The sequence below is a fragment of the Sprattus sprattus genome (assembly GCF_963457725.1).
Source record: "Sprattus sprattus genome assembly, chromosome: 9".
Classification (NCBI taxonomy): Eukaryota; Metazoa; Chordata; class Actinopteri; order Clupeiformes; family Clupeidae; genus Sprattus; species Sprattus sprattus.
This window is the reverse complement of record NC_137928.1, coordinates 22,835,729-22,849,935: the sequence shown is the minus strand read 5'-3', so window position 1 is coordinate 22,849,935 and position 14,207 is coordinate 22,835,729. Positions and strand designations below refer to the sequence as shown.

The 14,207-nt window shown below is 44.2% G+C and overlaps 2 protein-coding genes across 3 annotated transcripts; both read right to left on the bottom strand.

The window, feature by feature from the left end:
- Nucleotides 1-956: 956 nt before the first annotated feature.
- ccnl1a (cyclin L1a) lies at nucleotides 957-9,709 on the bottom strand (the record flags this gene model as incomplete). 2 transcript variants are annotated; one of them, XM_080844826.1, is made up of 11 exons in its annotated part: nucleotides 957-1,533; nucleotides 2,764-2,862; nucleotides 2,946-3,057; nucleotides 3,204-3,345; nucleotides 3,555-3,659; nucleotides 3,805-3,904; nucleotides 5,794-5,858; nucleotides 6,113-6,233; nucleotides 8,451-8,560; nucleotides 8,947-9,021; nucleotides 9,470-9,709. In XM_080844826.1, 11 exons carry the CDS (start codon nucleotides 9,707-9,709, stop codon nucleotides 1,083-1,085), a joined length of 1,620 nt encoding a protein of 539 aa, XP_080700952.1. In that variant the 3' UTR covers nucleotides 957-1,082. The 2 variants fall into 2 exon arrangements, with proteins under 2 accessions (XP_080700952.1, XP_080700953.1); XM_080844827.1 differs by having other exon boundaries at nucleotides 1,390-1,608.
- Nucleotides 9,710-10,375: 666 nt separating this feature from the next.
- ankrd67 (ankyrin repeat domain 67) lies at nucleotides 10,376-12,694 on the bottom strand (the record flags this gene model as incomplete). Its single annotated transcript, XM_080844828.1, has 4 exons — nucleotides 10,376-10,555; nucleotides 10,828-11,124; nucleotides 11,678-12,230; nucleotides 12,456-12,694. The coding sequence occupies 4 exons, from the start codon at nucleotides 12,692-12,694 to the stop codon at nucleotides 10,376-10,378; spliced, it is 1,269 nt and encodes a 422-aa protein (XP_080700954.1).
- Nucleotides 12,695-14,207: the final 1,513 nt, after the last annotated feature.

Genomic DNA, 14,207 nt, shown 5'->3' with positions numbered 1-14,207 from the left:
TCATATCTACTTGTACACAGATATAAGCGCAAATTTAATTTCCAAGATAAAGTCACCCGCAATCGCTTTTTTTCTTCTACATCCTCAGGCTCAGGAAATGGTGCTTCTAGAAAAGGGGTTCAATTGAGTCTGGACAGGATTCTCTGATGTCCAATGTGTTGGCAACTGATTAGATGCACCAACTATCCTACTCCCTCTCCTTAAACTGGTGCAGTTTATTGTTTTATGGAAGACTAGTGTTGGCTACATCTGGTAAATATACCAAGAAACATTTAATTTGTTCTAAAGGTTAATGAAAAATAACAGCCCAGCACTCACAAGTCAGAAAGGATGATTTCACAGTCATCTGGTTTGTAAGAAACATTAGTATTAAAAGTTAAACTGACCAGTCGGTTATCTGACTAAATCCGAAGACTAGGTCATCATTTCAGAATAGTACATTTAAAAAAGTAGATATCAAAAACTGAGAATAGATTACTTTTTTATTAAGTAAAAATCAGACAAACACATGCAGACTAAAAACCAGTGTTTTTTTCAAACCACAATCCAACCCCCCCACCCCCGAAAAACAACTAAAATTATATTACAAGTCTGCATCCAGTTGTTCAGAAAAACAAATGTCTATTTCTAGAGAAATACCATTTTTGTATTTGTACAACTGTATATATATATGTATGTATTATAAATATACACACGTCAGTCCAAGGAAAAAAGGAAGAAACAAAAAAAAAAGTTGAATGGACCTGGTATTCCTCTTTTGAACTGTGCAAAGTCTTGATGTCTTTCCTGAATTTTTCTTCAAATGGTGAACTTCCCTTCCCCTCCCTTCCCCACCCTAACAAAAACAAAAAAATCGTTTTGCTTTTTAAAAATCAAAGCACTCACCGTAATACATTGGCATGTCACCAACTATACACTGTATGTCCCCCACCCCCCCAACCCCCCCCAGTCCACAACATTACATGACACTGAAAAGGGCTAGTGAAGGACAGAAAGGCAGACAGACACACAGACAGACAAAGAAAGAAGAGGACAGAAAAGAAGATAGTGGGTAAAGGGAGGGACAGAGAGAGACGGTGGGGTCAGCGTCTGTGTCGGCTGTGGCCCGAGTGGCTGCTGCCGCTGCTGTGGTGGTGTTTGCTCTTGTGCGAGCGCTCATAGGAGCGGGATCGCTCCCGCCGGTCCCGGTGGTGGCCACCCCCGCTGCTGCGCTCGTGCTTGTGCTTCTTCGGGTCCGAGGAGGAGGAGGAGAGGCGATCTCTGTCTCGCTCCCTGCCCCGGTCACGCTCCCGTTCTCGGTCTCGCTCACGAGGCTTGCTGGTGGAGCGCGAGCGGCTGCGCGAGCGCTTCCTCTTGTGGGCATGGCGGCCGGCCGCTTTGGACTCAGCGCCATCGCGCTGCTTGGCCTTCAGGTGTGGCAGCAGCGGCGAGAGCGGGATCCCGTGGTTCTGGTGTCGCCGTGGAGACGGGCTGCGACTGTGGGAGCGGCTGCGTGAGCTGTAGGTCCCGGAGCGGCTCCGTCTGTTGTTGTAACTGAGACATAGAGGACGGACGGACAGACAGACAGACAGACGGACCACCAGTCAACACAGGAGAACTGTGCTATGGCTAGGGTTGACATCAGATTGGTTTGTGGTTGAAAAACTACGTCCTTTCTCACTGAATACCAAAAATGCAAGATGTTTATAAAATCAGAAAAATGACAATTAGAGTTTGAATTAGCCTTAAAGCGCTTAATTATTACTGTAAATCCTCAAATTGTGGCCGGGGCTTTTATTTACTTAGGCTGCACAGCGCACTGTTCTTTATTTGGGGCGGGCTTGTATTAGGGGCAGGCCTTTATTTCTTACTTATCTTCTGTTATAGAATTGTATTATTTAAATAATAGGCATAATTACAGTCGGCTTAATATCATTCATTGCATATGCGTTGAACAATAAACATCGAAGTTATGGTCTCCAGTGGCAGTCTGGGAGGAAAAGACTTCCAAAGCTTAATTTAAATTAATCTTTTTTCTAGACACTGCATCATGGTCATCCAAAAATCCATTCGACGAAAGCTAACTTTCTTTCTACCTCCACCTGCTAGTCGTGCGCTGGTCTTTTTGGCTGCCTCAGTTCATTATTTTGCTTCTTCCAGTATCGAATTCGGCTCGGGTCAATGTCAAACTGCTTTGCTGCTTTTTCTCCCGAATGTTCTTCAACATACGCCGTCTCTTTGACTTTATTATTCAAAGTTTCGCCTTAGTGCCATAGTCTACTGCTGTATGATCCCTTTTGGAAAAAGTAACCTAGCCAACTAAAACGTTACAGATAAACAACAGTAGGCTTCGATACATGCATTTAGGCTAATAAATATCAAATTGCCAGACACGCCTTAATGAACAATAACAAATTCGCCTAGTAGTCCTACGTGGGATTTTTTTTTATTGCAAACAGCCCATGAAATTAGCCAACAACATTGAACATGAGGAGAACTTGTATGCATTCAATAAAATTGTGATGTCTACTATATGCCAATGGACTGATGCTGGTGGGCTACAGTAAAATAGGCTCCTTTATTTTACCCCCGGCCTGTATTCGGGGCCCGGTCTTTATTTGTCCGTATCGACCACGTCCCCGGCTCCTATCTGAAGCCCGCCGCCTAATTGAATCCCGGTCTTTATTTGAGGATTTACGATATAATAATCGTAGTGCGCATTACAAAGAAGAGTGTGTGCAGCATTCTAATGAATCTCCAACAAAAACATGGGATATTACATACTGCCTTCTGGGAGAGCGTGATCTTGAACGTGATCTTGTCCTGGACCGCGAGTGGCTGCCACTCCTGCTGTTGTGGCTTAGCTTGCCTTCCTTCCTGAGACTGAAACACGATAGGGTCAACAAGTGTTAATCGTACATCACCACACATCACCCAACCCTCTGCAGAGCGGTGTAGGAGCTTACCCGTTGTGTGGGCTTTTGGAGCCCTGCGCTCGCTCCTCAGGCTCTTTCTTCACAGGCTTCAGCGTCTGGGAGTTGGGAGACTTCTCCTCTGTCTTCACCTCTCTGGGCGATCCTGACATGGGTGGGAAAAAGCAGACTAGCAGTTCAAGACCAACTCTATTCCCACTGGGATCTGACAGCTATCGGGCCAGATGGTCAGCCATGTCCAGGGGGGGAGCCAGTTCGTGGAGAATGCCAGTTTGGGGTATTGTGACTCACCTGGCTTGGAGGCCGGGGAGAAGCCGCCCATGGTGGAGAGGGCAGGAGTGCCATCAGGGTTCAGGCCTTTAGCCTTCAGCTTGGCCTCCTGCAGCGCCACCTTCCTCTTCTCCACCTCCTTCTCCAGCAGATCATAGTTGGGCTGTAACGGGATATACATTTAGCAATCTTTAAAACAAACACAAAAAAGCCAAAATAAACCAACACATTTTATGTGGGTGACAACATTTCAAAGAATAGATGCAAGATGCCATTCCAAATGGATGAGGAACTATAAACTACAAGCAAATAGTTGCAATCTTCTCAACTGCCAAAGAAAAAAAAGCATTCAAGCAGGAGCAGGAAACTGACCTTCTTCCTTGAGTACAGCTTCAGTGTGGTGATGCAAATCTCTTGAATCTCCTCTTCTGTGGCTCCAAAGAGCAGGTACCAGTGTGGTCTAGACGGCAGAACAATCTAACAGAACAAGGAGACACTGATGTTAGGACCTGCTGTCTACACAATGCCATTCAACGCATGGAGACCCATGGAGCCGTGCTTTGGTTTGGGGCGGTGGTGTGGATGGGGTGGTTTGGGGTGGTGTGGATGCTGGTGATCCTACCTGTAGGGCTCTGGCAGCGAGGTAAATACAGGCACAGGCGATGGTCTCAGCTTGAAACCTCACAAACACATTTGTCCGCAAGGCGTCATTCATGTAGTTCCTGAAAGAAACAAGGAGGAGAGCAACACTGCAGCGTCCTCTCACATGTTTACCACTTACTCCCCCACTCCCCCATGAAGAAAAAGGAAACCAATTTCAGAACAGGTTGAAGTGATGCAGTCAATTTAGCCACATTTATGGAGATTCAAGATTAGCTTTGTCCTTTTTCCTCTCTCCACTCTCTGTCCAGGATACGTCCATGCACAACAGATGTAGGAATGTACACATTTATCTCTCTGAACCAGTGTGCTTAGACAAGCTACAAGGTGTCCTCTAACAGAGAGTTAGACATTCAAAACAAAAAGAAATAAAAAAGGAGGAACCCAAAGAAGTTCGCTAAAACAACTGTACATGCCAAAATAGGACCCCATGTGCGCATGCAACTGATAGCTGACCAATCCAAATATATATTTATACATATATATGCAAGCATTTGAAGAGACCCTGGGCATCGTACTGTGCTCATGACCTGAGAGAATTCAAGGTCTGCCTCATCAGCAATGCTCAGGTCTCATGTTTAAGAAGCTGAATGAAGGGCCAGGGATAAACAGGGGAGGATAAAGGGGGCAAAGGTGATATTTGCTTGCATTGCGAGAATGACATGCAGGTCAAATACAGTTGTGGAACAACAGGCCCCCGGGGGGAGGGATGAACTCAAGCGAGACTTGCTCAAGGCATGGCCACAGTAATGGGCACAAAGGTTTCCTCCAGTAATCGCCAGCCTGTTAGTAATGATTCACATGGCTACAGATTCAAAAAGCTGAAGGCCACTACATGTTGCACTGATTAAACATTACATAATCTGTGGGCTAAACAAGGTGGAGGCATTTTGCTGGGTTAAAGTGGAAAAACCGTACAGACTGAACTAAAGCTAAGACAGGCAGACAGACAGACACACACAGACAGACAGCAGGGGAGGTGAATGGGTGGGGGGGGCAACAGAAACAAAAAATGGGGGTTGTGCTGCAGCGCCTCAAAAATGAAGCCTGTCTACTTCGACATAGAAGTATTAGCACCGGTGAGACCGCGTGACAGTATGACTCAACTGAAAGACACCATTAATAATTAACTCCTCAAGACTTTTAGTTACTGACAAACTCTGACACTCTACAATGACAGTCAATCTAAAGGTCAGCTGGATATTTTTCTGGGAAAGGCGACGTCACAACAGGTCCGTGGAGACAGGAGGAGTCCTGTAAGACACATGTCTGTAGACCATATCAGTTTGGGAGAGGATGACGATACAGTAAGACATTACAATTATTCTAAAAAAAATCAAATCAAATAAAAAAAAAGAGACTAACCTGACACTTAAATGTAAGGAAAATTCTAATTTACAGCTAAACTGTTATAAACAGAGAACTGCTGACAGAATGCTAGAGACATCTACTGTACTTCAGAAGACAAGTAGAATTTGGAAGCAAAAACAAAAAATACAAATCCTTTGGACACCCCCAAGAAAACAAGATGATGTTGCCAGATGGAAAAGGCCCCCTTCAGTGAATCTCGGGTAGAGAGCTCGCACTGGATTGGCTGTCTCGAAAGGGGTAGCCAATCAGGGGGGAGATTCCTGAGGTCAGTGTGGTTGGAGGAGCAGAGTTCAGAGGTTCTTTATGAGACTTACCATCATGGACTACCCTTTAATCAAAGAGTAGAGAAAAAGTACAAAGTTAAACTGAGATCTCCATATATGTAAACTAACTGAAAATAAAGATTCAAACCATTTTTCTTTAAAGGAGAGAGAAACACACACACACACGCACACACACACAATTTTCCATTTGACAAGAGAAAACAGGAGGCTTACGCAGAATCCAGGCAAACAGTCATTTAGCAGGTTAGCAATCTGGCCATCTACACACAGCTGCACGTGGGACACCGCAAACTTACCAGGCGGTCTGGACCAGCGTTTGGTTCTTCTCACATTCTAGAACTTGGAGGTACATGACGATGATCTGAAAGAGATAATACACACATATAGCAGCAACCGTGTTTCAAAGCCACAACTGGGTCATGTACATTTTCTCACGCACTAATGTGTGTTTGTGTGTGTGTGTGGGCGGGGAGAGTAAACTAGACTTGCATACAAATTCACACAGGTGTCTTTCGCTAACAAACTGCTGTGTCTGTTGAACATTTTACAGACTCTTACTAGGTATGAGCGCTCACATTCACACTGGCCTGCTTGCCTGGGTGGTCCCTTACTCACCTTGTGCGGATGCTTGACGTGAACACAGAAGCCCAGCTCCTTGAGGATCCGCCGCTCAGCTTTAATGACTTGATTTTTGGTGTTTATGTAGTTCTGATCAAGAACCAGTGGGCTTGTACTTCTGATTCATAAAGGAAATGACAAATGAAAAGATTTCCCCAGACAAATAAAATAAGGAAGAGCAAAAGAAAGAAAAAGGGAGCAAAGACAAGGACAGTGCCCTTCTGTTTTATTCATCTACACTGTTTTCCCTTCCAACCAACTAAAGGCAACAGTGACTCCTGTAACTTCAGTAAAACTTGCAGTCTTGCTACACATCTGAGAGGAACCCCAGGGGTTCAGCTGTCACTTTATCATAGCTTCGACAGAAACATCATTACACAACCACGTACTGCACCAATTTTATCTACACTGCACATGGGGGTCACATGTCTTATCAAGTCCTGGGCGCAGCAGACATTCTCCTCCAAATATCTGGTCGTCTGGCCATGTAAGGTTGTACTGTAGCAACATTGGTCAACTGTAGACAAAACACAGTAATGCTTCTCATGTTAAGAAAACAGCCTTTGCAGTATTTCAGTCAGTCATACAGAGGAATCAACACGTTAAATGACTTGTGCTAGTGGTTAGGGGGCCTCACATACTGGCCACATCTCTCATCACATGCAAATCTCTATACTTAACCAGCCAACTGACCCCCACTATAACCACTTAACTGAGGAATGCCACAGGCTACAGCAAGTGAACCATCAGTTACCAGCCAATAAATAACATAATACCACAACCTGTTCGACGATTCATGACGTCCTAAGTTCCAAAAATCATAATTCTGTCTGACCGTGAGACTCATTTTACAGAGCTTCCCCTGAAAATCAGTTATTCCAGAATCTTGCCCTATTCACAGGACATTTCTATCCTGGCAACTATAGAAAAATATCAGACATTCTGGAAGTGTAGTCCTGTGTGATTATGACAATACATCACATTTTACCATCTTCCTACTTTTAACAAGAACTGGACTAAAAAAACAACAACTACTGTACACAACCATTTCAGAATATCAGCTTAGTATCTTCTTAAAGGTGTTCAATGACAACTTAAGTCCATCAAAGTTACAAAGATGGTAGTTCCATGTCAATGCACCTATACTTTCATTGTTACTGAGGTAATACTACTGTGGTAATTTAATACAATCTTACTAGAGCTTCTGACTTTAGAACTTAACGATTAACAAACATCCTGCCTTAACAAGTGTCTGGTTAACCTTGACCTGAGTAGAATTTGAACACCACAGCACCATAGTCTCCTACTAGTTATTAAAACAACTATGTACCTCCTATCCTTTAAACAACTATGTACCTTGTTCAATGTGAGCTCTGTGAAGATACCAACATACTCAATTCAAGGTAAAAGTGGGCAAATGCATCACCCAACCTGCGGGTACAGTGTACACGGCAAGAGTCACTTATAATGAACATATCAATAACAACAGTGATAACTAATGCTTGATATGACAGTGCAGACATTCTTCAAATGTGCAAATGATATTTCTGTGAAAGCCATGACGTGTGAGTTTTTTTGCTGTTGTTGTTGTTGATAGTTTTAAATGAGTGCTATCACCTAGTGTTAGCAGAGACATTAAGAATAAACTGAAATACAGGAGTCTCCCAGACGCCCAGACCAGCGGCCAACCTGTCGTCCCCGAATCCCAGTGACCGCACACAGACCACTGGCTTCTCCCAGGGAGGAGGGGGGGAAGCGACACCTCGCTCACTGTTGCCATGCCGACAGCTTCATCTCTACGTACCATTCCACATCACCCAGGCATTGGTAAATGTAGCTGGTCGCTGTTAGTTGGTTGCAAGGGAAAAGAGAATTCAAGTTAATACCACAGTACTGATTTACAAATGAACAAAAATCTTTCCAATTCTGTGTTTTAACAAAGGCATGGATTGTGCCTTCACACAAAAATGAATATGCCAAAGCAAGTTAATGCAGGCTTGTAAACATTCTGGACGCATTTCACTTGATGAAGTAAGCGGAAGACTATCTTGCTGTTAATACCAATTATGACTGATGAGGAAACTGAAAAGTTTTAAAATGGTTTAGAGAACATGAGGCAAAACAGAAGAGCACTGAAATTAGGACATTTCATCATCACCATATAAAGTTGTACACACATTTCCAGATATCTATCAAAACAGCATTTAAGCTAAATGATGAGAGTTGACCGTATTAAACAGACAGACTGTCTGGATGGAATATTTTGGCACAAGGGACAGAGGAAAGACACAGAACTGTTTAAGAAAGACAGAAAAGAACCGAAAGCCATGTTTACCTTTTGCCTCTCGTCTGTCTTAAATGATGAAAGACATTGATCACATCCCTAATGCGTCTGGGGGCTTCTTCAATCTTTGAGGCCAGATTTATACAGGCCATGGAAACAATCTAAAAGAGTTGAAGACGATACACACATCAACATTTTCAGTGGGAACACTTGTGCTTAAGAATGCTTTTATCATTCATTATAAATGTAGCAGTGAATGAAATAGTTTAACAACCTGATCTAACATTGGCCTGTATACGCCTGAGCTAATGTACATCTGCCTGACATTATGTCAGTCAACACTTTCCCGCAAACACATGGACATCATGTGTTGCTTTCCTGCAAGCCTGCTTAGACACTGGCGTTACCTAGCTAATACGCTAGACTGGTACAATATGGCTGCCTAGACAGAACGTTGTTGTTACGCATATCTCACTCGGCTTACCTAACGTTGGTTAGCTAGCTAGCTGTCAGAGTGTAAATGTGGCGAGATGTGGCGTTGACTTACCTCAAAACTGTGTTTGACGAATGACTTGGAGTAGAAAAATCTATGAAAAAGGACTTGTCCGGTTGCCATGGCCACCTACAGAACCGAAACAGGTGATATATAACGTTAGATGGCTAAAATATATCGCTTGCATCATATAGCTTCACAATGAGCGTCAGCCATTTTGTTTTTCAAAGAGAGACACTAGCAAGGCATAAACACGAACACATTTCACGCTGTATTCAAGTTTAATTATCCCAGCTCCAGTAAAATAACACAATTTCACAACGTTACGCCATTATCTCTGGGTTACAGCAAATAATATCCATGATATTGTCGTTATCTAAAGTTAGCATGTAGCTAGTATGGCCAGCTGACAGAACATGAACACTGCTAGCAAGCTAGCTAAAGGTTAGCTCATAAATTCTCAACAATTAGGAAAGCACATTATAAAAACACACAAAATAAACATATATGAGTGTTGAGGATTATATATGAACACCGGTAGGGTGGAAGCAGAGTATGAAAATATAATGCTAGGTACCTGTGGCATTCGTAGAAGGATGCCAGCGGATTGTATGAGTTCGCAGCCCAAAATCCGCAGATCTGTCTCAGCGTGTAAATCCAGGCCATCCAGCATTGAGGGTGTGGGAGAAAGCCTCTCCTCTGGTATGAGAGAATTGTCGATAGTTAAGTAAACTTCGGAGTAGACTTTATCGCCAATAAGTATCCCCTCATTATTAGTAGACGTATTGGTCACTGAGGACGGGGGACCAGTTGCCATCTTCGGTCTAACGTTAGCTGTCTAGCCATCAAACGCAAGTCGCTTGTGGCAGCAGGAAGCGAACGCAGATCATGGGTGACGTAACACGTGTACTTGCGCACACAGTAGTGATTACAGAAAAGTCACAGTAAACAAGGGAAACAGAGATAAGCGTAAAGAATAACTTTTCATTTGTATAAACCACAGTTATACAGCCGGCAGTTCTTACAGCACGTATTTTCATGAAATCTTTATTCGTTCCTGTTGGCCTATATCATTGATATTCATTCATGGATATATGAGAACATTTGAGCTCTTTTCCCTCTCACAGCCTATTCAAATAACGTTAATAAATCACTAGGCCTAATCTTTACATTGTTCCACATCAGCCCATAAGGTCATAACATTTAATTCAAGAGATATAGCCTATCTTTGATATGAGTAGAGCCAGATAGGTGAAAAGAGAACATAATTTAATGAATTAATGGAATTCAATCCAGTTCAATTCAATTGTATAGCGTCTATTGTCTATTGTGCCAAGGGCAAAGTAAAAGGCATATGTCTCAAGGGCATTTGTGGTAAGGTCTTTATTACCATAATAGCTGAATAATGTTCCAAATTCACTATGTTCAACACTATGTGTTAGAATTCAGACATTTTATCAACCTTTCTAAACTGAACAGGTCATTACAACTCCGTCTGGATGGTAATGTTTGTTTCTCTGTTTGTTTTTGGAGTAGTTAGATGTTCCTGGAGAATCTGTCGAGCACTGAGCTGCCCATGCTCTTGAGCTATGTCTTCTGCCGTTTCTAGCCACTGTGTTCTCAGCGTGGAGTCTGCACCTGTTTCCAGGAACTCTCTTAGGACCTGGAGTTGGAGAAAATAATAATAAATCATTTAATAAATACACTGATTTATTATGAGTTGAAGAGTTGGAAGTTATTAAAATACACAAAAGGAAATGTTAATACCAATGGTATCTGCTTATTGTCCATTAACTTGTGTATGAACGTATGAACATCATCATTGATCATTACTGGTAAATACATTAAGTTGGACAATTGATCATCTCCATTAAATGGCAAGACATACATAATTCACATCCCAAAAACAGATAGATTTCTGGAAGAGTAAGACACCTTGCAGTGGCCTCTCTCTGCCGCCAGATGAAGAGGTGTGCGGCCTAGTCTCTCCGTGGCATCCACCTTGGCCCCATAGTGCAACAGCAGTCTCGCGGCCTCTGCATTGTCTCCAAGAGCTGCATAATGCATGGGGGTCATCAGGAGGTGGTCCCGCTTTTCCAGGGGAGCCCCGCTTGAGATCAGTAGGAGCACTTCATCTCGCGAACCACTGCGGGCAGCCAGGTGGAGTGGCGAGGCCAGGTTGCTATCTGTGACATTCACCTGGGCACCCCCTGCCAGCAGCTGCTGAAGGAGCTGAGGTCAGGTCATGGGAGAAGAGAGAGGAAGAGAGAAGAGGAGAAGAGCAGGGAGGTGAGAGAGGCAGTGAGGACAGATCAAATGGTGCTAAAGGCACAGGAGCGTTGCCTTGCTCCTCACCCACTCGGCTGCCATCTGTTACCCTGCGTGAGGCCTTGGCTCCACTAACAGATAAACAAAGAACACAAACAAACCGGGAGCATAATGTGACTGAGGTCAATGAGTCCTTGAATCCACATTCTCTGAAGCTTCAAGGATTTAGGATGGATAGAATCGCCTAAAAATACTCACAGTGCACAATTGAAATGAGACTGTGGGTACTCTCATGAGGTCTACTATGTCTTCAGTGTAGTCAAAAAAGAGTTGTTAATATGTTGTTTAGCATAACAGTAAGCTGAAGTGAAATCTTATGATATTGCTTATTAATCTATGCTAATGAATAATATGTCATCTTTTATGATATGTTTAAAACATTATTATGTCAATCTGGTGGCCCATGGTCTGGACATGGAGATGTTGACCCAACAATGACACCTATGACCTAAGTTACCTTCTTGTCTCCAGTGCAGGCACAAAGGTGCATGGCTGTGCGTCCACTCGGGCCGGTGGCATTGGCACACGCCCCTCGGTGTAAGAGGAGCTTGATACTCTCCTCGCTCCTTGCCCACACGGCCAGCTGCAGCGGACTGGCTCCACCACCTTTACCCCCGTCCACATCTGCCCCGTTATCCAGGAGTAGTTCTGATACCTCACCCCATCCCCCAAATGCTGCCCAGTGTAGGGGCGTCCACCTGTGGAAGTCCTGGGCCTCCAGGAGAGCCCCATGCTGAAGCAGGAGGCGGGCTGTGGCTGGGTGGCCGTTGGCTGCCGCCAGGTGCAGGGGTGTCTGCCCAGAGCTGGAGCGCATGACCGGGGAAGCACCTCTCTGGAGGAGGTAGTGGGCTATCGTAGTGTGCCCAGCCCAGCAGGAACGATGTAAGGGTGTGCAGTTGAAGAAGTCCCTGCAGTTAACCTCGACCTGACCTGACTGAAGCAGAAACTTGACCAGAGGAATGTGACCTCTGAATGAAGCGTGGTGAAGAGGTGTCCAGCCTTGGGTGTCTCTGGGTGTAGAGAAGGTAGTGAAAGTCACTTCGCTTTAGACGTTTAGAGTTTATTTGGCTACATCACACACATACAAGCCCTTCATGACGACTGGTGTGAGCTGTCATAGAGGCTGCTTTTGTGTCAGTTGTGATGTCAAGTTGACATAATACATATCAAGAAAGCAATTGACTGAGCATTCAATTAGTCATTAGTGGTTAGCTCGAACCCAGTGCAAGGCTCACCTGGAGTCAGCCTTCACACCTCGTAGCAGAAGAGTCCTGACCTGGTCCAGACAGCCGTTCCAGGAGGCATGCAACAGACTGTGCTCATCTAGAGGGGTGGAACAGCACTCTGGTTCCCCCAGCACCAGCCCCTGCCTGGCCAGAGCCCCCTGCCGGACCTTACTTTCCACCAGGCACAGAGACACTGAGTCATGTAGCTCCATCAACCTCCATAGAACTTCAGGGGCCAAGCAAGTCATGGTTGCGGTACTGGTTAAGAGATCTAGACCATAGTAATCATATGAAGGAGGAGTAAACAAATGCAGGAAAAGAGTAATCCATTGTTGTATTCTTAAGACGAATGTCGATTTTATGAATGATAATATCATTGTAATTATATTTATGATAATTTTTTATGTTCATATTTATAATATGCATATTGAAACATTTAAACATTTGCAATTCTCAGATTGAGCAACGTGTTGTGGTGTTTATATAGTAAGGGTTTGTATCTGTATTCTAGTTCCAATAAAGGGCATCTGGTAATACACATTCAATTTGCACTCAGCTTCTGATTCTGGTCTTACAGACTCCTGGTAGTGGAACCTTTTCAGCTCTAACTGAAGAAACAATTAAACTATTACACAGATTAAAGTAGATGGGAGAGTTTTCTAACTCCCACACAATAGCCACAGTTGATGAGATTACACGGTTGCCACAGAAACACACACACACACAAACACACACACACACACACACACACACACACACACACACACACACACACACACACACACACACACACACACACACACACACACACACACACACACACACAAACACACACACACACACACACACACACACACACACACACACACACAGACACACACAAACACACACACACACAGACACAAACACACAATCAGAATGTCTTTTCAAAAGTACATGCTGTCTTCAGCCTCTCTGCTCAGAGTGTTCAGCCTTGGTGCTCCCTGCCAGCCTGTGTGCTGTGTGCTGGCTGAGCTGGCCAGTGAGTGAGTGGGTGAATGGTGGGGGATCTGGAGGCGTGAGCTTGGCTAGCGGTTTGGAACTGTGTGGGTTAACGACTGCCAGGCCTCATACCCTCTCCCAGCTACTGAAGGGCAAGATGTTACTTGCCCACAGCCCCCCTCCATCTATCCCCAATAACATTGAGTCTATTATGTACTCAGCTCAGTTCAGCTACTGCTGGGGGTCTGGAAATAGAGGGGGGGGGGGGGGGGGACTGACCTCTTATAACTGCCTCCCAGTTGTTAGGCTTTGGCACACATATAAACACACTTTAACACAAATACCCAAATCCCTCTGTACTCCAAAACCAGTTACCAACGTTTATGAGCAATTGTTTGCACCTTTTTTAGAAATGAGCTCACACATCACACCTCTATGCAACCACAGCTTGAGTTTGGACTGCTTTCTACTTCGAGCCTCATCCTATCACCAGCCTGCTCAGTACATGGGTAAGATGCATGAACGTTTACCTGGTGATGTTGATGAATACACGGTATGAAGCATCTCTCTTCAGAGTCTGAAGTCCTGCATCCCCATGTCATAAAATGAACTCCAGTCTGTCCCACACTTTAAATACCATGCCCATGGTGTTTCTGTCTTCTCAAGTGGTTGCTATAGCAAGAGGGTTTGAGTTGTTAGTCATGTGCTGTGCTGATTGTATGGTCGCAAAGGAAAGACAGAGAGCTGATGAAGGGAGGAGAAAAGTGAGCAACAGAAGGA